The 25,297-nt window shown below is 38.4% G+C and overlaps 1 protein-coding gene across 1 annotated transcript; it reads left to right on the top strand.

The window, feature by feature from the left end:
• The first annotated feature begins 8,309 nt into the window (after window positions 1–8,309).
• Window positions 8,310–23,351, top strand: LOC141633443 (ankyrin repeat-containing protein ITN1-like). The gene is made up of 4 exons (XM_074445911.1): window positions 8,310–8,444; window positions 9,162–9,764; window positions 10,391–10,800; window positions 22,138–23,351. The coding sequence occupies exons 1-4, from the start codon at window positions 8,420–8,422 to the stop codon at window positions 22,966–22,968; spliced, it is 1,869 nt and encodes a 622-aa protein (XP_074302012.1). The 5' UTR covers window positions 8,310–8,419; the 3' UTR covers window positions 22,969–23,351.
• The last annotated feature ends 1,946 nt before the right edge of the window (window positions 23,352–25,297 follow it).

Genomic DNA, 25,297 nt, shown 5'->3' on the forward strand with positions numbered 1-25,297 from the left:
TCTTATCAATTCTTTGAAAGAGCCAAAATTCTGGTATTTCAGAGCATTGCGGTAAATAGGTCGTAGATTCTTTACGAACTTATCTACCATTTCAACTTCGTCAGGCTTCTTGTCTAATTTCATGCTTTCAGCGCGCCATCTTGCAAGGAATTCAGTAAAGCCTTCTTTTTATTTCTGTGTCATCACCTCTAATGTTCTTATGTTGGTTTGAATCTCGACATTATCAGCATAGTTCTTGCAGAACTCCATCGTAATATCTTCGAAAGTGGGGAAGTTCTTAAGGTCCAGATTGTAGAACCACGCCTTCGGGTGTTCATCCAGAGATTGAGCGAAAATTTCAGAGAGCATGTCGGCGGTACTCCCTTCGATGCTAAGTACCCCTTATAGGCCTTAACATGGTGGACCGGATCTTCTGTGCCCTTAAACTTTGGGATATCGGTGAGTACCATGTTTGTGGGCAACTTATCCTGAACTGGGGCATAGGCCCTAGCATTTTCGTAGTGGATGTTCTTCCCCTGGGAGAGCTTCAGACGGTCTTCAATGAATTTGAACCGTTTCTGCAGATCAGTCAGAGGTGGGGTAGATGAAGAGGAATCTTCACCCAGCTTAGATTCGATTGCATCCATTCGGGTCATCATGAGGTTCACGGCCTCGGTGAGCTTGTTGATAGCATCTTCCATTGCTTGACGTCGGGTTTTTGGCGGCCTTTCTACAAGAAAACCCCGTACTGAGTCAATATTTAAAGTAAGAGCCTCTGCACACTTAAGGACATGACCCCAACTTGACCCAAGCAAAGAATCGACTTGAGACTGATTAACCAAAGGTTCGACTCACGGTTGGATTTAGACCTTGATTCATTTTAGACTCGACAAAACGACATGACTCAAACTGTCATAGCACGATTCTAAACTGGACTCCGTGTGACTAAACCCGTGATTGGACTAACATAGCCCATAGGTTCGGGTGAAACGCCCTAAATGGCCTAGCTTGGGCGTTTTTGTGGACTATCCTAGACCAAATGGTCGACCAACATGACTCAAGGCCCAAGAGGTGAGCTTGGGTGACCCAACAAGGTCGTGTTCTAGACTCTTAGAACGAAACACACCCGGCCTAACACGGCCATGACCCGGACACGACTCGACGCATTTCATGCTTGGTTGAGGTTCGAGAGGCATTTTGGATTGATTTTGAAAAACGAATGATCGATTTGAAAAATGAGATTTGAAATGGGCAGCATGCCGGCTATAAAAGCTTGTTTTGGCCGAAATTTCTAGTCCTATTTGGGCAGCATTCCGCGTTTTTAAAACCATGCTAATTTTGAAAGTAAGTTGTTCAAAAGTTCGATTTTGAAATGGACATGGAAAATTTTGAAAAGACTCGGGAAACAACTTGCACATTGTCATTCTCATGTTATAAGGATGTATGCTCCTAGACATCTCTAAGTCTCGGCAAGTCTTCTACAAGAAGGTCTATGCCCTCCATCCTTTTGCGGTCTTATAGAGCAAGGGCCTTAAGGTAAAGTACCTAGAAGAGCGTCCCCACCATCAAGAACCACACGAGGTGAAGTGGAAGCGAGCAATGTGCATCTTCCTAGCATAGTGGGACGTCGCCCCCCACGCATCACAAAGAAACGCTGGGACGGCCCGGGAAAATCCTTAAGGGTTTATGCATGAATCGTAGCACTATGAGTAATGTTTTACTTTCCAACACTTTCTTTTCAAGTTTCACCTCGGAGGAAAAGACCCTAGAAACAAAGTGTAACTAGTCCTCTTTTCCCCAGCGGAGTCGCCAAACTGTGGACAAGGCCCTCGGGAACTACGTCCGCGGGATCCACACTAGGCATAATCGACTCGAGGTTCCTTCGAATCGAATTAAGACAAATTAGAGTCGCCACCAAGTTTTATGGGAACTTGGAACCGTTCAAGTCAACTTTACACCTTTCATCGAAAAGCATAAAGCCAATCGACTACGAGTGATTAAAGATAAAGACTTGTACCCTATATCACTCGATTTGAATGACTCTCGTAATCCAATGGTATTTAGACGGATCCACAAACCATAGATCTTGAGTAAGGGGTGAGGGTACGTGTTAGGAAACCCATAAGGACACCTAACCCCGCCCGTCGATAACGGCCTCTACTAAGTCAAGTGTCGGATTTCAAACAAGGTCATTGCTACTACGATATATGATATGCAAACATCGTTTTAAACCCTAACATGTGACAACAATTTCTATGTCGTTTTAGATGCAACTAAACTAACTTTGTCAAAGTTGTAATTTAGCATGTGGGTTGATTGATCTAACAACATACAAAACAAAGCAAACAAGGCTTAAGGGGGAATGGGGGAGCCGTGGGATCTACCTATTACAAACCAGGCATTTCATGCCGACACAACAATAAATTAAAGATACAACTCGATCTAAATACAATTGCTATATACGACACCATACATGACACATGGCCAATTCGGCCTACGAAAGCGTGCACAAAGGGGTGGCCCACGGCTCACATGACTCACGGCCTTGGGTCACTCCTCGTAATGTGTGCTTTCACTTAATCTGATCGAATTAGACATTGGGTCACGCACCAAAGCATGCATTAGCATAAACCGGGCCATGTTGCTTTAAACAACATGCGATTTACTACGCTCTCACTTGCATTGGGGCACAACCGTCTAACCAAACAAGACTAAGGTTTTTGAAAGAGGTTTTGACTCGATAAAAGAAAACTAACTTGAAAATTACAACTCGATGAACAAACGATAAATTACAAGTGATAAAGCAATAAAGAACAAACGATGCAAAAACAAACGAAACAAGAAAGGCCAAAGGCCACGGCCAGATCTCACGGCCTAAAGCCACGTCCAAACCTAGGTCCTAGGTCAGGTTCATTAAATTAGATAGATGATTGTGAAACGGGATAGGAAACAAGTTAGAAAGCGAATTAGAAACAACGTTGATCGATTGGAAGGATGTCGCGCAAAGGTGTATTCTACACGGCCTAAAAGGGGTCAAATTAGGTCAAGTTTGCTAATTAAGTTAACTCATCGAGTGTTAATAAGAAGGTGCTAATCACGCACTCTTATACTAGCGAGAAATTAGGTGAAAGAGAGATATGCGTTCATTAAGTTCTGAGTTGTCGATTGATTTTAAAAGCTATGTCGAAGCACCCTAACATGTCTAATTAGGTTATTTAAATGATCGAATGTCGCCTAAATAAGTCATATATTAACAATCAGAGGTCAAACTAACATGTGAATGGTCCTAGGGTGTGTCGAATTGGCCGAAACAAACAAAGGGTCAAAACGAGGAGCGAAGTTAGAAGTTCGTTTTATTTATGTCCTACCTTGAACACGAGGATATGTAAATGAGACGGGGGTGTACGACCGACTGATGTAGCAGTTTCTTTCCCATCTCAAGTCAACGCGGGTGTTCATGGTGGTACTTTAACTCATACTCGGACTAAACTAGTTTCATAGTTAATTAAACAATCGATAAACAAAAACGATAAACGAATAAAAACAAACTATAAAAAACAAACATAAAAAAACGAAATAAAAGGGAGAAAGAGGAGGATTTGATGCACCCTCAACCTACATGTATCGTTGACACCATCTTGGGTCGTAATCGATGGTAGATTTTATCTCGAGAGGCCGTCGTCGACGAAGAAACAAAGCAAACACGCGTTTTTATCGAATCTGGACAGCAACTTTCAAACAGCGATTTCTCCCTCGTTTCACGATGAAAATTCGATTTAAAAGATGTTTTGAAAACTAGAAAGAGAGGAGAACAGAGATCTTAAATCAACCCCTGCTCGTTTTGAGTTATTGGGCACGAAAAACGAGCACAAACAAATCGACAGACAGAACAAACCACAAAAACAGAGTGTATAACACTCTGTTTTTCGAGGGATTTCGTGTACTCTCAAGGGCAATTTGGCTCGTAAATCTTTGTCTAATGTGTAGATGGATTTTATATGGTTAATTAGGAACAAGAAACTCGAGTTTTGATGGAGGTTTGAAGGAGGAACGAATTGTTTTTCGAAGAGGACACACAAACCTGCTTTCAGTTTCTTTGGATGTCGGTTTTGTGGAGGGTTTTTGAGAGGCAATTAGGGTTTGTTTCTGAGGTTTAAAGCTTGTGAGTGAAGGTTGTATGTATGGAGAACTTAGAGAAATGAATGTATGGTGAAGGGTGAGTATTTATAAGGAGTTAAAGTAGGTTAAAAGGGAGGAGAGGCAGACAGGCTCGGCTGAGCATAGCTGCTGTCCAACAGCTTTTGGGGGGTTTTCTAGGGTTCGTATGGGGGGTTTTTTTGGTGATTAAGGTAAGGTAATATGGGTAGGATACTAGGGTATGGGTTAGGGTTAATGGGCACGGGTTTTGGTGGTATTTGGAGCGGGTTTTGGGCTCGGGATTGAGCCGCAAAACGGGGTCGCTGTGTTTTTGCGCGAGGCTGTTGTTGGGGGTGACTTGGGACGGGATTTGGGCCATGGTTATGGGGTTCGAACTGGGGTTGGATGGATAGTGGTCTAGGTTGGTTAGTGTACTCGAGATTCATGCCAATTCGTAAAGAAAACGGGCTCAAAAACCGAGCTAAAATCGAGCTCAAAAACACATGTTCAAAACGAGTTCTTTTCGATTTTCAAATCGATTTTTCAAATCAAATAACACATTAAAATAAATGATTTTTCAAACCAAATATACTCATAAAATGATTTTTCAAATCAAATATTTATTTTATTTTCAATAAAATAAACTTGGGAAAATAAATTCAAAATAAAATAAAATAAATTGAATTCACCTAAAAAAAGACCTTAATTTAAAAAAACATTTAAATTAAAATACTCCGTCGACAACGCTCATTCTACATCGTAAAACGAACCCAAATAATGACAATGACAACTAAATAAATACATGTGTCCTATCATCATCGGGTGTTTGTCGGGTTCTCTATAAATTCCAATATCGACGGATACGGGTATCTACAATGTTCATGTCATGTGATGGGTGCAAGTTATGCGTCATATAGTGGTGATTTGTATGATTGAGTATGGTAATTTTCCTTATAACAAAAGTGTCGATGGTGGATGAAAACAAGTATGGAAATAAACACATGTGTGATCATGTGGGGGATGTGGCGCGGTACATACGTATTTTGGTGTATGCGGAAAATGGAAGTGATTGAACATGATGAATTAGATCACAAGTAATTTTAACATTTCTTAATTGTTTCATGGAGTCTGTATATTTTGTGATTTGATGCACATCCAGGTGATTGTGTGAGAGTTGACATGTCATATGCATACATAATAATGTTTGAGTCCTGTTGCGTGGTAGATATATACATATATACGCGTATCACCAACGTCAGTTGAGAGTTACTTATGAGATTAGAACGTTAAACCTCGGGCTTGACTTCATGCGTTGACCTTCGCGAGACCCATAAACTAAGACTTATACCAACGGCATTATGAACATACGAGATTTGACCATAGACTTGGGTAGTAGAGAAACGGTTAGTAAACCCGGGAAGTGATAGTTTGGGGCATTAGATGATGAGTCCCTTGAGAGTACTTTATGAGTATTGAGGGTTGAACTTCGGGACGAAGTTCCCTTTTAGGGGGAGTGAATGTAACAACTGGGAATCTAAAGAAGGAAAACAAGCGTAGTATGTATATGAGTAGTGTATGAGTAAACATATGAGTATAGGAGAGGATATACGATAAAGAAAATTGTGTGAGCTTGTGTGATCCTGGTGAGAGAGATGAGAATCACATTGGCATAATGGGAGTGATGATGATAGTAAGAACCTCGAGAGAGTACATGAGAATCAGTGATGAGACTTCAGGGAGTAGTTAGAAAGGAGAGAGAGTGAGATGAACTTTGGGGACGAAGTTCTTTTTAAGGGGGGACGATTGTAATACTCCATAGTTTATAAGAACTATACTCGGTCAGTAAATCAAGTACTCGACCGAGTCCAGCCCACTCGACCGAGTGAGGGACTGAGTAAGACCTGTAACCTTGGGAAACATTCTGATGTTAAGTCATTCGACCGAGAGCCCTGTCGCTGTCCGGCTTTTGCACGGGATTGTGGTAGATGGCATATCACATTCTAATCCCTGTTTTTCAGATTTCCTCTCATTTTCTCTCAAAAACCTTATCCTCTTATCACTCTAAAATCCACAAATAATCCCCTCAAGCCTTACTCCAAAGATCTTGTGCATACCTTGAAGATTCACCTTCAAATCTTCATTCCTTTTCATTGATCATACCTTGTAAGTAACCTTTTCACTATCTCCTGTCCATCTTCTTGGTAGTAAGTAAACCCTAGTTTTCTAGTATTTAAACTATGGGATTTTAATTAGGATTTGACTAATTAAGTGGGGTAATTAAGGGTTAATTAGTAGTATTAGTTGTTGTAGAATGTTTTGTGATAGTTAATATGTAATTATGTAGGATGAAAAGATCTTGTTCATACCTTGAAGATTCACCTTCAAATCTTCATTCCTTTTCATTGATCATACCTTGTAAGTAACCTTTTCACTATCTCTTCTCCATCTTCTTGGTAGTAAGTAAACCTTAGTTTTCTAGTATTTAAACTATGGGATTTTAATTAGGATTTGACTAATTAAGTGGAGTAATTAAGGGTTAATTAGTAGTATTAGTTGTTGTAGAATGTTTTGTGATAGTTAATATGTAATCATGTAGGATGAGACGGTTTTATGAGATGAATCCTTGGTGGTTTCGAGTAGCTCTTGGAGTTTGCTAAAAGGCAGGTTAATCCTACTCGGTTTCAATAAGTGTAAATGGTTGCATGTGTCATTATTATGTTGTTATTGCATTATGACATGATTGTTGTGGTTAATTGTTGTTAGCCTCATAGTATTGTTGGGATTTCTTCATAACATGATAATGAGTCATTAGTGTTGGTTTCATAATGTCACTTGATTTGCATTATAACATGTGGTTATTGGTATACATGGGTATGTGGTATGATTGACATTCATGATATATGAGAAAAAGGCACAATTGGTAAGAGTTATGCATATTCATTGTGAAATGAGCATATTGGCATATTGTGATGTATTTAGTGATATATGTGGTGGTTGGAAATTGTTGGCGGTGACACTTGTTGTTGAGAGGACGTAAGACACTTGAGTCGTCTCTTGGAGCTTCTCACTCCAAGAGAGATGTGCACATTAATGACTTGAGTAACGGAGGGACTCGTGTGGTTGAGGCACGACGTCTGGCAGGGGATCCAGTTGGCTTCTAGACCCGGTACATCTAGGCGTGTCCCGGTACCTATTTTGTGAGGTGTGGTGTCGTGGGCGTGTCCCTGGCACCGGTGGTTGGAGGTACGTCTGGGCGTGTCCCCGTACCGACGTGGTGATTGTATAATTGTGTTTCATTTATATCATTGACATATTGCATATTTACCTATCATGTTGTGTCGTATGTCTAATTATTGAAACTGACGTGTTTATGTGTCTGTGTAAATTGTCACCTATTTCTGGGGTGACCCTTGTCGATCCATATGATATTTTCGATCATATGGGGAGCAGGTTGAGTACAGGTTGGTTTAGTGTCACGCGGGAGACGGGACGCGCTTTTGACTTGGAATCGAACGATATAGTTGGATGACTTAGATAGTAGTCGAGTTGTACATGTTATAGTTTATATTTATTATTCAATTATTCATTTGTAAATCACTAAACTTGTTATTTATTTAAATTGTTTCTTAATTGTAACTTCGATTCACCGCCTTGGGAAATGATATTGGCCGGATAAGAAGGGGGTATTACAATACTTGTTAGTTCTTTATACTTCCTCCATTTAACTCCACTCTACCTATTTCACTTTTGTACACTATTCACAATTGTGTATTCAGTTTCGATTTTCTCTCGATACGTAAGTGGAAATATATTCATGTGGGATTTTGTTTGATTCGTCTTTACGAGTAAATTAAAAATATCTAACTTTTATAATTTTTGCAAGTACGTAGCTAATGATATTTAGCGCGTAAAATACGCGTTGACAAACGTGAAAAAAGAAAATGGTAGAGTGGAGTTGAATGGAGGAAGTATTTGATATTTCTAAGTACTTGTATGAGTTTTATTTTTCTTTCTTTAATGCTATTTTTGTATTGACTTTTCATTAAGTCATTTTCATTTACATAGCATGATTGTGTTCTTTTTGTGGTCGGAAAGTGCTTGGCTTTCGATCATCCTCACATCCGGAAGGATGTTCTAGGTTATTTACCTTATAAAAAAAATCAGAATAAATGGTTGAAAATTAGTATTGGGACCTCCTTTCTCTTATCTTACTCCTTTCGCCATGACTTGACTTTACTCTTATTTTTCATCGTCTTCTTCTTTTCTCCTTTTCTTTACTCTTTCCTCCATATCATCAACTCCCATGGCTTCCTCAATTCACCACCAAGGTAACTCTTTATTTCCTTACTCTTTCTTTTTTTATTTTATTGTTTACATACTTGACCTATATTTTCAGCTTTGAGATTTGATCAGTAATTTTAGAAAGTTAAATTCATTTGTTAAGTGAAATCTCAGAATGTTTAGTTTTAATCTAAATAAACAAAAATGATTATAATAGTATGATTGCTAGTTTTACATTATTACTGTAGACTCAGATTTGAGTTTTGGTACTTAAATAAATCGGATTAAGTTTGCAATTTGGAGTAATAATTTCCAAGTTGGTTGATGTGTGTTAATATGCTCTTGAATTCTGAGTAATATCATCTTCAAATTCAATTCCATATTAATCGGACACCAACACTCTCCAATCATACTTGATCACACTGTCCAAACTTATGTGACTTCGGCGCGCGGTATTAGCTTGTCTATACACTTTCCACACTTTTCCACACTTCCTTTCCTGTTAGAGTATAAAACCGATCTTGGGACTCCAACCATTGGCTTAAGCTTTTGGTTGAGATGCTTTCTTAACATTTCCTAACCAAGCATAACAAACAAGTGTCTTTCCTTTTTTTTTTTTTTTTTTTTTTTTTTTTTTTTTTTTTTTTTCGAGAATAGGTTGTAACATTCACAGACTTCTCATAAATGCTCTCAACACTCGCTAGATTGCTTGAACAATAATGTTAGATTCATAAGGTAGTTCACTGATATGTTCACACTTGCAGTCGAGGAACAGGATTTGGAGATAGGTCATACCTCCCCTCGTTCAAATCCAACACCCATGGAAACTTCCCCTTCTCCATCACCGTCTGGTATATCAGCGCCTTCTTCGGTATTCTCCAATTCTGGCAAGCGCTTTGATCAACCGCCCACAAACCGAGCACCTACAGAACCATCCCCGTCTCCATCACCAACTGCCACATCAGGCCCTGCTTTGGTTCTCTCTAATTCTGGCAAGCGGATTGATCAAGCAGGAAAGAAAAAATATGTGAAGCAGGTCACTGGTCGCCACAATGACACCGAGCTGCATTTGGCTGCTCAACGTGGTGATTTGGCAGCCGTCAAGCAGATTCTTGGTGGGGATATAAATTCGCAAATTGGGGATAGTCTAAGTGGGATCGATTTTGAAATAGAGGCCGCCGAGGTGAGGGCCTTGGTGGTGAATGAGAGTAATGAATTGGGAGAGACGGCACTTTTTACTGCAGCTGACAAGGGTCACCTGGATGTGGTTAAGGAGCTTCTAAAGTACGCCAATAAGGATACTCTTGTGCAGAAGAATCGATCTGGCTTTGATCCTTTGCATGTTGCTGCCAATCAAGGACACCTTGGTACCCATCTAACTCCTTGTCTTGTTCATTGGTTTGACCATAAAATAGTAAAAATTTCAGTTTTTATGAGACATAAGTGCTGTTTTTTAAATCTTAACTTGTGGAACAAGTGTCTGATCTTTTCATGTTTTTATTGAACACCAGTTTTTCTTATGTCATACGGAAAATACCAACATGTGGCCTTATCTGATGCCTTGTTTGCTATCGGTGTTTTTTATGAGGCACTTGAGTAAAGTTGTTTTGTTTGAGTCTTCTTTGCTACCGGTGTTGACTGAAGTTACATCTGAGTCAGCTATTTGCGTCATTGAAAATCAAATTAGAAGCGCAAGGTCAAGTTTGAAAGCTGACATCTAGTTTGTAGATCTTGTCTCATGCATTGGCTTGAGGATATGAGACCGTCTCATTATAAGCTTATCATGATACTGAATCATTTTATGAAAATTTATTTATTTATTTTTCAGTTTTTAGTGGGTTGATAGATATTTTATGTGCAGGGATTTTGGTGTACATCAGTTTGCCTCACATCATTTTAATATGAGACCATCTCCCATGGGATTAATTGCTGATAAAAAGTTTTTGCATCCTACCCAGGTGATTTATTATTTTATTTCATCTGTTTCATGCAGAAATCGTCCAATTGTTGTTAGACCATGATCCTAGGCTAATAAAAACAACTGGCCCATCAAATGCAACCCCTTTGATATCTGCAGCCACAAGGGGACACACAGATATAGTTATGGAACTTCTATCAAGGGATGGTAGCTTAGTGGATTCTATCAGATCCAATGGGAAAAATGCACTTCACTTTGCTGTTCGTCAGGGCCATGTGAATATTGTGAGAGCATTGCTTGAAAAGGATCCAAAATTAGCTAGGAAAACTGACAAGAAAGGTCAGACTGCATTGCACATGGCAGTGAAAGGAACTAGTGGTGATGTTGTGAGAGCACTCCTTGAGGCAGATGCCACCATCGTCATGCGCGCAGACAAGTTTGGTAACACAGCTTTGCATGTAGCTACCAGGAAGAAGCGAGCAGAGGTATTATCTGTGCCGAAATTTTGTATTTCACCTATCTGTTTATATGTAAACTGGAGAATGGAGACTAAAAACTTTTTTAGGCACTAAAACGTGGGGAAAGAGTTTCGTAATCAATGTAAAAATTAGAATTGTAAACGTGTGGTAAGAGTTTCCTATAAATAAGGAAACAACATCTAAGTAAAACGATTATTTATACTATTGCATAGCGTATAGTATGTGTCTTTGACGTGATATAGAAAGGGTACTATGACATGATGTCCAAAAAGTAGTATGACATGATATACTAAGGGTACCTACGAATTAGGCAAACTGAACATCTTATAAATCGGGCCTTTCTAATCATTTTTAGTTAGTGCCTTTATATTCTTAAGGCTCAAAATTATTGTAAAATTGTCTAGGCTTTTGGCTTATGTGCTCTGATCAAATTTTTATGTCACTGTCTTCATAGTTGATATAGTTTATCCCAATAAGGTGTTTCTATGTAGTTAATTTTGAAAGATCATAGATACTAATTAGACTCTCTAATTAAAATCAAATTATCTCATAATTTGTGATATAGTGATCCATGTAACATGCATGCAACATAAAAGCATATTAATTAAGGATTAAGGAAATAAAATTTTCTTACATTGATTTGATGGTGAATATGGGCACAATCAAGATCTCCTACCTTGATTGTTTTTGTGCTAATGAAAAATGGAAGATCCTCCTTTACCAAATCTCCAAATTAGAAGATCTCCTTCAAGAAGCACCCAAGAACATATACCCAATAATCTAACAAATATAACTAGATACTTGTTAAATTTAACCCTTGATAATATGTAAATAATACTAATACACTTAGTATTTTTAATCTATATTACTAACAAATCTTAGTAAAATGATTTTATTAATTTTTAGAGAGATAATAAATTTTCTTACACTTTCTATCACATGCAATGTTCAAGTATGTAAAAATGAACAATTGATGGGGTAGAGAAGGAGGGAGTGGACGAGTGGAGTGTAGTGGGAGTGGAGTGTTCTTTTTGCAATATTTTATGTCCAATAAGAAATTGCATGTGGTAGACAAAATGGGTGGAAAAGCACACCCAATAAGAAAAGGAGGTGTATAATGATTATGCCCCATGCACAATTACACACACAATTACACGGTCCAATGTGCCCTTATCGGGTCCATTTCGATTCTTATATTTGTCGCACAAATACGTGTAATTATTATTTTAAACATCGTTTTATGTTTAAATGCTTTCCGATTAATTTTGTCCAAAACACTCCGTAAATATACGTGTACCGCTACACATATTATTTACGTACTAATATTAATCACATTAATCAATTAGTACAATTTTAGTGAATTAACAATTAATTAACTAAAACCCGTCTCATAAAATTTATTAGTCAATTATCACATAATTAAATAATAACTGACGCGCCTCGAGTTCGTAACTCGAAATCTCTCTAAAAAGATCGACTAACCTTTTAGTCAATAAATCAAGGGACTAAATTAATTGTATCTCATACAATTAATTAGTTGTCAATTGGGGTTTGTTCCTTTAGGTATGACCGAAAGGGGTTAGTTGATCACCGCTGTCACACGACAATAACGTCAAACTCTAGTCAGCCAACCGTTATCGATTTACGTTAATCAACTGCCGAGGATCATAAAATAAATATCCTGATGATATTCCTTTAATGAGATTTATGATGTAAACGCATTATTGTGGAGGACACTAACTCCAACAATCTCCCACTTGTCCGACAGAAGGTGTGCGCTACCAATTCTCTTGTCCGTTTTAATCTCCCACTCAATGCAATGTGTCTTTCAGGTCGCACTTGCACATGAACATATCGCGAGTGGTTTTCTCGATCGGGAGTGTGACTACAAGACCGGAAAAATCTACAATAGATTACTTCCGAGCGTGGCCACGCATTTAAAGTCACAACTCCTCGAGTGGCCTTGAGATATAGTTACCCAATGTGGGTGGACAATTCCTGTATGCCCTATCTATCTTTGCTCAATACAGATCATCATGACTCAGAAGATGCCCTTTGGCCTCCTTTCACGGTACGACCTTGGACAAAAACCAAAGTCACTCGGAAACTGCACTGACTTGGATAATAGTCTCCGGTCAAAAGAATCAACTCATAGGAACATCTTAGAGATCCCTGCCACGACCAAGTGTCTATAATAGAACTAAGGGACTCTCTAAATGGTCACTGTCCGGCAAAGTGTCACACACTTTGCCTATGTAATCAACTAGTCATCACGTATGACTTCATGGTGTTGAACAACCATCAATCGACTTACAATCTAGTCACTCCGAGACGTCACCTCATTAAGTGACTAGGGACAAAATACAATGTTCATTTTATTCACTTGAATAGTGTTAACATTGTCTCCACAACTTATTTAGATAAACAAGGTATTATAAATTTAGTCATACTAAATAAAAGAATTCATAAAAGAATGCTTAAACAATGAATGCGATTATCATATATATAAAAAGTGATACAATATCCAATTATTACATATCCATAATCTAAAGAAAATCTAGTACTCGTCTCAATCCCATTGCGACGACATGACCATCATGCTTAGCCTTTCATAAAGGCTTGGTTAAAGGATCAGCAATATTATCGTCTGTCCCAACCTTACAAATGTCAATTTCCTTCCTTTCCACATAATCTCTAATTACATGGTATTTCCTTTCAATGTGTCTAGATTTATTACTAGACTTCGACTCTTTGGCTTGAAAAATAGCCCCACTGTTATCACAATATAGAGTGATCGGATCTTTGGCGGAATGGACTACTCCTAGTCCCTCCATGAATTGCCGAATCCAAACAGCTTCAAACGCTGCTAGGTACTCAGCCTCTGCTGTAGAATCCGCGGTAGCCTCTGTTGTAGAATCCGCGGTAACGCTTTGCTTGAAGCTCTTCCAGCAAACAGCTCCTCCATTTAGCATAAACACATAGCCAGATTGGGATTTCATATCATCCCGATCGGTTTGGAAACTTGCGTCCGTGTAACCTCTTACACGCAACTCAGTTTCTCCTCCAAATACTAAGAACGAATCTTTAGTCCTTCTCAAGTACTTAAGGATGTTCTTTACGGCTATCCCTTGCTTGATAACGACTTGTCATGCTCAAGGCATACGCAACGTCGGGACGAGTGCAAATCATAGCATACATGATAGACCCAACAGCGGAAGCATAAGGGACGGTCTTCATGTGTTCAATCTCCTTAGGGGTAGAGGGAGACTGTGACTTGCTCAAAGTGATCCCTTGGCCCATAGGTAGAAATCCTCTCTTGGAGTCTTTCATATTGAACCGGTCAAGAACTTTGTCAATATACGCTTCTTGACTCGATGCTAGTATCCTTTTCGACCTATCTCTATAGATTCGAATACCCAAGATTCGTTGTGCCTCTCCTAAGTCCTTTATCTGGAAGTGATTCCCTAGCCACTCCTTAACGAAAGTGAGCGATGGAATATCATTCCCGATGAGCAATATGTCATCCACATATAGGACAAGAAATGCAACCTTACTCCCACTAAACTTCATGTACAAACAAGGTTCTTCAACACTTCTAGTGAAACCGTATTGTTTAATAACATGATCAAAGCGATGATTGCAACTCCGAGATGCTTGCTTAAGACCATAGATGGACTTCTTGAGCTTACACACCTTTTTAGGGTTAGATGTATCCACAAAACCTTCAGGTTGTATCATGTACACTTCCTCTTCTAGAGAAGGCGGTTTTGACATCCATTTGCCAAATCTCATAATCATGAAACGCGGCAACCGCTAAGATAATCCTAATGGACCGAAGCATAGCGACCGGAGCGAAGGTTTCGTCATAGTGTAGACCATAAAACTGGGTGAAACCTTTTGCCACCAATCTAGCTTTGTAAACATCTATATGTTTATCCACGCCGAGCTTAATTTTATATATCCATTTACACTGAAGGGGTCGCACTCCGTCAGGTAAATCCACCAAGTCCCATACTTGGTTTTCGTACATGGAATCCATTGCGGACCGCATGGCTTCTAGCCAAAGCGAGGAGTCGGGACTAGACATGGCCGATTTGTAGGTAGTGGGTTTATCACTTTTCAAAAGTCACAAAACACCATCCTCTTCGATGTTACCAAGGTAGCGGTCAGGTGGATTAGAAATCCTACTTGACTTTCTAGGAATGATCACCGTTGCAGAGGAGGAGGAAACGTTATCCTCCACGTTCTCCTCTACCTCATTCTCGGTTTGTTGCTCTTGAACTTCGTCAAGTTCAAATTTTTTCCCACTCTGTCTTCTAGAAATACTCTTTTTCTAGGAAAACAGCATCACGAGCCACAAACACTTTGTTCTCGTGTTTATTGTAGAAGTAATAGCCACGTGTTTCCCTTGGGTATCCTACAAAAAGACATTTGTCAGACCAAGGTGCAAGCTTATTTTTTTTTTTTTTTTTTTTTTGATTAGGTAAGAAAACAAGGTGCAAGCTTATTGTCAGACTTGATCTTGACATACGCTTCGCAACCCCAAATGCGCATGAATGACAAATGAGGGACTTTCCCTGTCCATATCTCATATGGAGTTTTATCGGCCGCTTTAGTCAGGCTTCGATTTAGTGAAAATATTGCAAACAAGAGGGCAAAACCCCAAAACGAATCAGGAAGCTCGGTTAGACTCATCATAGACCGAACCATGCCTAATAAAGTTCGGTTTCTCCTTTCGGCCACACCATTTAATCCTGGTGTGCCAGCAGGAGTCCATTGTGATACTATACCACAATTTTTTAGGTGTGAATCAAATTCAGAATTTAGGTATTCACCACCACGATCGGATCGTAGGGTCTTAATCTTTTTATCCAATTGGTTCTCTAGTTCATTCTGAAACTACTTGAACTTGTCTAAAGCTTCACTTTTATTCTTCATCAAGTAGATATATCTATATCTACTCAAGTCATCACACTTATCAGTAAAAGTAATGAAGTAGTGAAAACCTCCTCTAGCGGTGATGGTTAATGGTCCACACACATCCGTATGTATGAGAGCCAAAACCTCACTAGCTCGTGTCCCTTTTCCCGCAAAAGGTACACGAGTCATCTTGCCTAAAAGGCAAGACTCGCATATACCATAAGATTCGAAATCAAATGGTTTGAGCACTTTTGATGAAGCAAGTCTCTTAATGCGTCTTTCGTTTATGTGACCTAAACGACAATGCCAAAGGTAGGATTTATTTGGATCACCCATTTTGAGCTTTTTAGCTTCCACACGATAAACGTCATTAACATCATTTAAAACATAAATACCTCCAATTGAAATGGCCTTGCCATAAACCAAATCATTCAATGAAAAAGTACAACTATTGTTCTTAATCATAAAACAAAAGCCTTCCTCGTCTAACGCGGAAATGGAGATGATGTTCTTGGTTAAAGTTGGTATAAAATAACACTTATTTAAAAACAACTCTAAACCACTAGCTAAAGTGAGCACATAGGTCCCTACGGAAACGGCCGCTACTCTAGCTCCATTGCCTATGCGGAGATCCACATCACCTTTTGCTAGTGCTCGCACGTCCCTTAAACCTTGCAAATGATTACAAAGGTGAGACCCACATTCGGTATCTAATACCCTAAGTGGAAGTGCAAGCATAATTAACGTCTATCACATAGAGAGAGGAAATCATACCAAAAGGCGTCACACGCCTTTCCTTGAGATCCTCAAAGTATTTGGGGCAACTCCTCCTATAATGCCCCTTCCCATTACAATGGAAACATTCGGCCTCGGAGAGTTTGACATTCTTTGCCTTGGGTTTGCCATTCTCAACGGCTTTCCCCTATCCCTTGTCTTGTTTCTTTGACGATTTCTTGAATTTGGACTTTTCTTTCCCCTTTCCCTTCCTAACTCCAAGGGACATGTTCTTTAACTTCATAGTTAGAACATCCCTTTTGTCACTCCCACTAGCTTCCATATCCCTCTCCGCTTGGGTGAGGAGTGCATGAATTTCATGATAACTCTTATCCATGCCATTCATGTTATAGTTTACCCTAAAGTGGGCAAATTTGGTGGGAAGTGAGTGGAGGATGCGATCCACCACAAGAGTCTTAGGAATGTTACACCCTAGACGCTCTAGGATATCAACATATTCGACCATTTTGAGTACAGGGGGACCAACCTTTTTGCCCCTCTCAAGCTTTGCTTCAAAGAAGCGTGCCGCCGCTTCATATTGGCGGACTTTGGGTGTTTGTGAAAACATAGTAGTCATACGAGTGAATATCTCGTACGCATTCAAAGAAATGCATGAAAGCTTGAGATTTGAGGACATCGACCATATCAACACATTTTTGATATCATTGGACATCCTCATATAGTCATCATAGGCGGTCTGCACTGCCGATGAAGCCGATGAAGCCCTTGCACTGGGCTTGATGGGAGGGGCATCGGTCAAGTAAGCAACTACGTTGTCGGACAACGCGGCGCTTTTGATGTTGGATTCTCATTCAAGAAAGTTACTACCGTCATCTTTTAAGGTACATTTGTCCATTACGGACCTTAGCCATGAATCTTTGCCTAGTGGAGTAGTCGATGAAGTTGCCATCTATGGTGCTCGGACTCGGGCACGATGTACGGATACGGATACGAATCCTTGTGTCCGACACTTGAAGTCATAAAATTAAGGACACGAGGACACGATTAATTAGTGGACACGACAACTTTTGGACACGGTCAATGTATCCAATTTTCATATTTGGACACGGTCAAAGCATCCATTTTTATATTTACCTTTTTATAAAAATAAAAATAGACTGTGAGTTCCAAATTTCAACTACTAACTTTACTGAATGGATATTAATAATAATAAAGGATGAGCATTGAAAAGTCAAAGAATACCATAAAGTGGGACACGTGTAAGGTAATAAAAAAGAGGAGTTAAAAGGACACCCATGCATTGAAAACCAAAATATTAAACAATTAAATAAAGACTAAAATTAGAAAAAGCACAATAAAGCAAGCACGATTATGCCGTCTGCCATGCCCAACCCTATTCGGCGCCGGAAACCACCTAAATATGTCGTATCCAAGGCCAATAGGTACGCAAATTGTTCTCCTTCAAACTGCTTCTCCGTCGATCTTAACTACTGAAGTGTCCATTTCTCCTGTTGCCGACCGGACACGAATTCCGTGTCGGTATCCGTGTCGGGTCGTACGGACACGGGTACTCCGGGGAAAGTGGCGAGTCCGAGCACCATAGGACTTGCCATTGCGAATTAAAATACTACAACAAACAGGGAAATATTAACATTCATTGTTTTAAAAAAATTACTTGTGAAACAAGTTTGAACATTTATATAACGATCTCCCACTAAGGGCTTGCCTGTAATCCAGGGAATAATTCGGGGGTAAATTTTAATTGGGTGATAATTACCGGGGAAGTTAATTACTTGGGTAACGAGTTTATAGATGAAAGGCATAAGGGTAATACTTATTGAGTATATATTTTACTCCCTTAATCATTACCCGGGGGGAGGGTGGGTAATGTATTACCCTTTCATGAGGGTAATAGATTCAGGAGGTGAATAATTACTCTCATGCCAAACATGGAAAATGCACCTAAACTATTACTCTCATATTCATTCCTTTCATTTTACCCTCAATCCAAGCAAGTCCTAAATTATATAAATGATTCCAAGATCCGTTTTTAAACAAAAATGAGCATCGCTGCGGCGAAACATCCTATAATCGTGTAAATTCGGTAAGTTAACGTTTGACTAATTCTACCTCTAGACCTCTCGGTTGACGGATTTACATAAATCCATCTACTAGCCCCGAAACACAAGACCGTCTTATATCGCGTTGAGTCCAACCAAGTTTGGCGCGTGATAACCTTTTATCACCCTACTTACCCGAGGTAAAAAGAGAACACCCCGCTTGGGCGAGTGTGACTCTAATGAACAAGGGATTCATAGGTGTTACTAATTGGTAAGGCTAATCTCAATTTTAGTTATGTGAGAGATCTTATCAATTTAGTCATAAATTCCCTATAAGTGAACTAAGTCGGTGAATGTAAATGACGTGAATTGACAACCGCGAAAATAAAATGCATGTGAATGGCGATTTTGGCATGCGCGGAAAAATAAAAGCAAGCAAGCATATGAATAATCCTAGTATGGCCTCCTAGTTAATAAAAACTAGACTATTACATAACGGAAACCAACTCCTTGGTCCCTTGCCTCTTCATTCCAAAAGTGGCTCCTTTTTGTGTGATTTGGAACAACTTTCCAAAAATAGACTCTGTCTTGATGTAATTCCGTCTTTTGGAAACGCCGGTAAAAATAACTATTACAATTAAATTACATAGCTATTCTTATTATACATTAATTAATAAAATAAATAAAACTATTAATTAATTACAAACCGACAATACGTGATCGTATTGAAATTACAAACAAATCGCTATTCCCATTCATTTCGGGTAACAACGATTAAAATAAATTAGGCCATACTAGGTACAACAAAATAAATATTTTAAATAAATGACAATCATTCATTCAACATAAATAAATATGCTTAAAATGCTGTAAAATGATGCCAAAATCGCCCTATCTTACAATCGTTGATATCTTGCTCGGTTTTGTGGATTTAATCGATTTTTAACTTGTAAAAATCAATAATCAACTCTTAAATCTCATTTAAGTCCAAACGGTTTTGGACCTCGAAATTAGTCCTCACTAATTTGATGATGAATAATTAGTTTGATTTGGTGATATTTGCTAATTTAATCCGTAAAATCATAACTTTTAAGTAATAAATCCAAAATAATTGAAAAATTACCAAAACTTGAAACTAAAAATTTTGAGTATTCTGGAACACTCCCAAGAACACCAAAAGGTCAAAAAATTTAAAATTTCGGATAAATTTTATGAAGAAAAAGATCGATATTTATCGGTTTTTAGCCACTAAAACCAATAAACATCAAAACAAGGTGAAATCACATTTTAAATTTCACTTTTAACTTTTAAACATATTATTGAATGTACATAAATTTATCAAGGGCTGAAACATTCATTTGAAATATATGATTAAAATAATTCACTTTTATCGATTTTTATCTCATAAAATCAATAAACATGCAAAACTTCAAACCAACCTTCGAAATTTTACATACAATCTGTAGAAAATATGCATGAAACAAAATAAAAATTTCATGACCCGAATCAACCTTTAACTATTTTTAGTTAACTCTTAACCAAAATACGACACTTTTGACTCGGTTTTCTACCAAAAATCATTAAAAATAGCAAAATAACTTCACAAGTCACCAAATTTTACCACAAACCTTTTGAGATCAGTAGGTATGCATGCCCAAAAATTTTCGTGCTAAAACCTCTTCTAACACAATTTTTGAGTTTTTCAAATTATCTCATAATTTGTTTAATATGCTAAAAATCAACATGCAAATTACAAGGCTCGCTCTTGATACCACTTGAAAGATCATAGATCCTAATTAGACTCTCTAATTAAAATCAAATTATCTCATAATTTGTGATTTAGTGATCTATGTAACATGCATGCAACATAAAAGCATATTAATTAAGGATTAGGAAATAAAATTTCCTTACATTGATTTGATGGTGAATATGGGCACAATCAAGATCTCCTACCTTGATTGTTCTTCTGCTAATGAAAGATGGAAGATCCTCCTTTACCAAATCTCCAAATTAGAAGATCTCCTTCAAGAAACACCCAAGAATATATACCCAATAATCTAACAAATATAACTAGGTACTTGTTAAATTTAACCCTTAATAATATGTAAATAATACTAATACACTTAGTATTTTTAATCTATATTACTTACAAATCTTAGTAAAATGATTTTATTAATTTTTAGAGAGATAATAAATTTTCTTACACTTTCTATCACATGCAATGTTCAAGTATGTAAAAATGAACAATTGATGGGGTAGAAAAGGAGGGAGTGGACGGGTGGAGTGTAGTGGGAGCAGAGCGTTCTTTTTGCAATATTTTATGTCCAATAAGAAATTGTATGGGGTAGACAAAATGGGTGGAAAAGCACACCCAATAAGAAAAGGAGGTGTATAATGATTATGCCTCATGCACAATTACACACACAATTACACGGTCCAATGTGCCCTTATCGGGTCCATTTCGATTCTTATATTTGTCGCACAAATACAATTAGTACAATTTTACGTACTAATATTAATCACATTAATCAATTAGTACAATCTTAGTGAATTAACAATTAATTAACTAAAACCCGTCTCATAAAATTTATTATTCAATTATCACATAATTAAATAATAACTGCCGCGCCTCGAGTTCTCTAAAAAGATCGACTAACCTTTTAGTCAATAAATCAAGGGACTAAATAAATTGTATCTCATACTATTAATTAGTTGTCAATTGGGGTTTGTTCCTTTGGGTGTGATCGAAAGGGGTCAGTTGATCACCGCCGTCACACGACAATAACGTCAAACTCTAGTCAGCCAACTGTTATCGATTTACGTTAATCAACTGACGAGGATCATAAAATAAATATCCTGATGATATTCCTTTAATGAGATTTATGATGTAAACGCACTATTGTGGAGGACACTAACTCCAACAAATTTTATGCAAAAGAAATTCGAAAAGCCTAACTGCCTAAGGATGGCAGATGATTCAATATATAAGGCTGAATACTTTGAAGTTGAACCTATCTCAAGATGATGCTAATGGGCAGATAATATCTGTTCTGATCTTAAAAAGACAGCGATGGAAAGAAAAGAAATTGTAGAAGCTAATTTATCACCAACAAAAATAAAGGAAATTCAGCGCCATTTTTTCCATTTAGCGATGCACAATTAGTGACAGACAGAGTATGAAGCCTGTATGTTGTAAGAAAAGAAAGACTTGTGATCTAGTGAAAGATGCATGGCATTCATTTGCTCAGTTTAGTTTAAATGTGGTAAGGGGATTCTTTGATGCATATTTGAAGATGACAGGGATCATAGCTAGAGTAGAACTTAGATGACTTCACCTGGTAAAGGATGTATAAATGTTACACTAAAGTGTCTTCTTTTTACGAAACTAGAAAACACAGGCTTAAATTATCAGGTAATTCACATTGCAGCTGGAGGAGAGCTAATGATTTGAGTCTGCACTTGTAATATTTGGAATGTATCCTAGACCCTTGTCTTCTATGTATCTCCAGGGGTTATCTTTTATAGTTTGACTGTTTTGTGTTCAATCTTAATAGACATGATCTCTATAATGTCTTCAAAGCTCCTACGTAGGTATGATATGAAATTGAAATTTCTATTCACTGTGCAGATCGTAAATGAGTTATTGATGCTTCCAGACATCAATGTTAATGCATTAAATAGCCAACACAAAACTCCTCTCGATATAGCTGAAGATCTTTCACTCTCAGAAGAATCTGCAGAAATAAAGGATTGCCTTCTCCGAAATAACGCCCTCAAGGCTAATGAACTAAACCAGCCAAGGGACGAGTTGAGGAAAACTGTCAGCCAAATTAAAAAAGACGTTCACCTGCAACTAGAACAAACCCGAAGAACAAATCAAAATGTCAGTGGAATTGCCAAAGAGCTCAGGAAGCTTCATCGAGAGGGAATAAACAACGCCACTAACTCGGTGACTGTGGTGGCCGTACTTTTTGCTACGGTCGCTTTTGCCGCCATTTTTACAGTCCCGGGAGGCGATGGTAATGATGGAGTCGCTGTTGCCGCCACAACTGCTGCTTTTAAAATTTTCTTCATTTTCAATGCCATTGCGCTTTTTACATCTTTGGCAGTTGTTGTAGTCCAGATCACTCTGGTTAGAGGTGAGACTAAAGCCGAGAGAAGAGTAGTGGGAGTTATCAATAAGCTAATGTGGTTGGCTTCAATTTGCACTTCGGCCGCATTCATGGCGTCTTCTTATATAGTAGTTGGTCGGAGACATGAGTGGGCTGCCACGCTCATTACAGTTGTTGGGGGGGTGATAATGGTTGGAGTTCTTAGCACAATGAGTTATTATGTGGTGAAATCTAAGCGAACACGGTCTTTGAGAAAAAAAGACAGAAGCTCTAGAAGAAGTGGGTCTACTTCATTATATCATTCCGACTTCTCAAACTCAGAGCCTGATCGGTTTTATGCCCTCTAACTTCAGTGCTTCATATCGTGGATTGAATGTTCTACCAATAATCTTCCTAAAAGCTCCCCCTGTTCCACAAATTCTCAAGGCCGATAACTTGTCATACTCCTCGGATCTCTGGGACGATTGTGCAGTAAGGTATATCGATGAACTATCCTCAGATATTGGGGGTCTGTTTGGTAATGGTAATCCGAGATGATGGTCTCACAAATTTGCTAGATTGTATAAACATAAAATTGTGAACCACATGTACCTGTGAGCTTTGCACTGGTCATGTGATTGTGTGTACAGAGCTCATGGAAATGTCGTAAGTAGTTAAGAGCTTCGGGGACTTTGGAATTGTAGACTGCTTCATTGCTGTTTTCGACTAAAAAATATCACTTGTTCATAAATCATCATCTAGTGGTTTCCTCTCCCCAGCCATTTCATTTCGGGGGTAGCTTCAGAATGTTTAAGTTTATGCTCCTACCTCTCGGAATGAAAATGAGCCCATTTGAGGGACATGGATCTAAATTTAAGGCTTTGCGATCCTTTACTCCAACAGCATCTAGGGTTCCTCTTGACATCCAGCAGTCAATCCTTAATGGACAGGCCTAGACACGAATTGCAGCTTTGCAAGTGCCTTTCCTTGTGTATTTTCATATATTTTGATGAAATGTTTAAAATCATGCACAATTCAATTAAACTTCAAAGGATCAGATATTAGGAATACAATATCACCTGAATTTCTACCGTACTTCTAAATTGTAACTAGTTTTACACTCCTAAGAAATCGGTATAAACACATTAATAAATCATGCAGAGTAATTTTATACTTCATTCTTTTTATGAGATAATCCACTTTTTGCCTTTAGTTTTGTGTTTGTATCGAATTTGTACAAAGCCCAGATCACGGCTCTCTTTCTCTCTTACTTTCCCAAAAACTAAAACCCAAATTAATCAATTAACCCACACCTCTGCCTCCGCCTCCGTCTTCGGCTCGCCGTCCGCTTACCCATAATTACATCTGACCTGACGCCAGCGAGCCGAATCTGTTAATCGTTGATCGTCGTAGCTGTGGTAAGAAGGATCCTTTTTGATCATCCGGTATTTGTGCTTGCAATCTAAGGCAATCGGTTCTCGATTGAGTGTCGCGTTTACCGTCTTATGGTGCGATTTCCTTGGAACGTTTTTCTTCATCTTGCCACAAACCGGTGATCTCTTCTTTCCTTTCTTATTATGGTTTTCTGGTTTTTATGTGTATTTGTATAGTGTAGTAAACTATCTTCTCTGAGTTCTTTCGCTGAGTTCCATCTTAAGCTACTGCTTTTAAGTTCTCTGTTGGGGTGGTATTTGGTCTCCAATCATCTACGTTTTGATTGGGGTTTTAGGTTTTGCTGGTGAAGTTGTATGAGTGCATGCTTTCCCCTAGTTTATTCTGATTTGGAGCTTTTTGTTGTATGAAATAATGACTCCCACTGCTGGTTATTAGAATTTTCTTGAAACTTTTGCTTGTGCTCATGTCAATGATGGTTTTATGGATGATAATGGGGAGATAATGTTGGGCAATTTCATGAGATTTCAGGGGTCATCTTTGACTAAGGTTAAGGAACTTAAAGAAAGAGGTAATGATTTGTTTAGGAGGAATTTTTTTGATAAGGCTGCTGCTTGTTACGACGAAGCTTGTAAGCTCTTGGTCTGAGTATTGGTGCTGATGGGGATGAAGATATTCGGTCTTTATCGGAACTTGCGGTCTCGCTTAACTCTAATCTTGCTGCATGTGCCCTCAAACTTGAAGAATTCCAAGCTACTTTGGACTTGTGCTCTATGATCTTGAACTTCTTTCCCCGCAATGTTAAGGCTCTATTTCGTAGGGCGTTAGTATTCATGAAGTTGAAAAGATTTTTGGAAGCAGAATTAGATTTGGTTGAGGCACTCGTGGTAGAACCCAAGAATAAGGATGTTTTAAGAGAGTTAGGTGTGGTTAAAAGTCAGCTTCTTATGAAGGAAAATGGTAAAAGAATGTTGGAGGTTGATCGTGCACTTGATGTGTATAGTAACAAGAAGCTTGTTCATGTATCTGAAACTTTTGTGAGGGTTAAGGACTCCGAGAATGTGAAGATGGAGGTGACATATCCTCAAAATAATCATGGTTTGGGTATGGATAAGAGTATAAAGGTTAATGAAAGTGGGGTTATGGAGATGAAGGATGATCAAAATAATTGTGGCATAGATTTGTGCGCTAGCTTAATGAAAGATGAGCATATAGCTGATAAGTCGTCAATTCATGAGTTCTCCAAGAAGGGTGGAGGAAATTGTCGGCTAAGAATCCATGGACAAACTTATCAAAAGCTCCTTG

The sequence above is a fragment of the Silene latifolia genome, chromosome Y (genome assembly GCF_048544455.1).
Source record: "Silene latifolia isolate original U9 population chromosome Y, ASM4854445v1, whole genome shotgun sequence".
Taxonomy (NCBI): Eukaryota; Viridiplantae; Streptophyta; class Magnoliopsida; order Caryophyllales; family Caryophyllaceae; genus Silene; species Silene latifolia.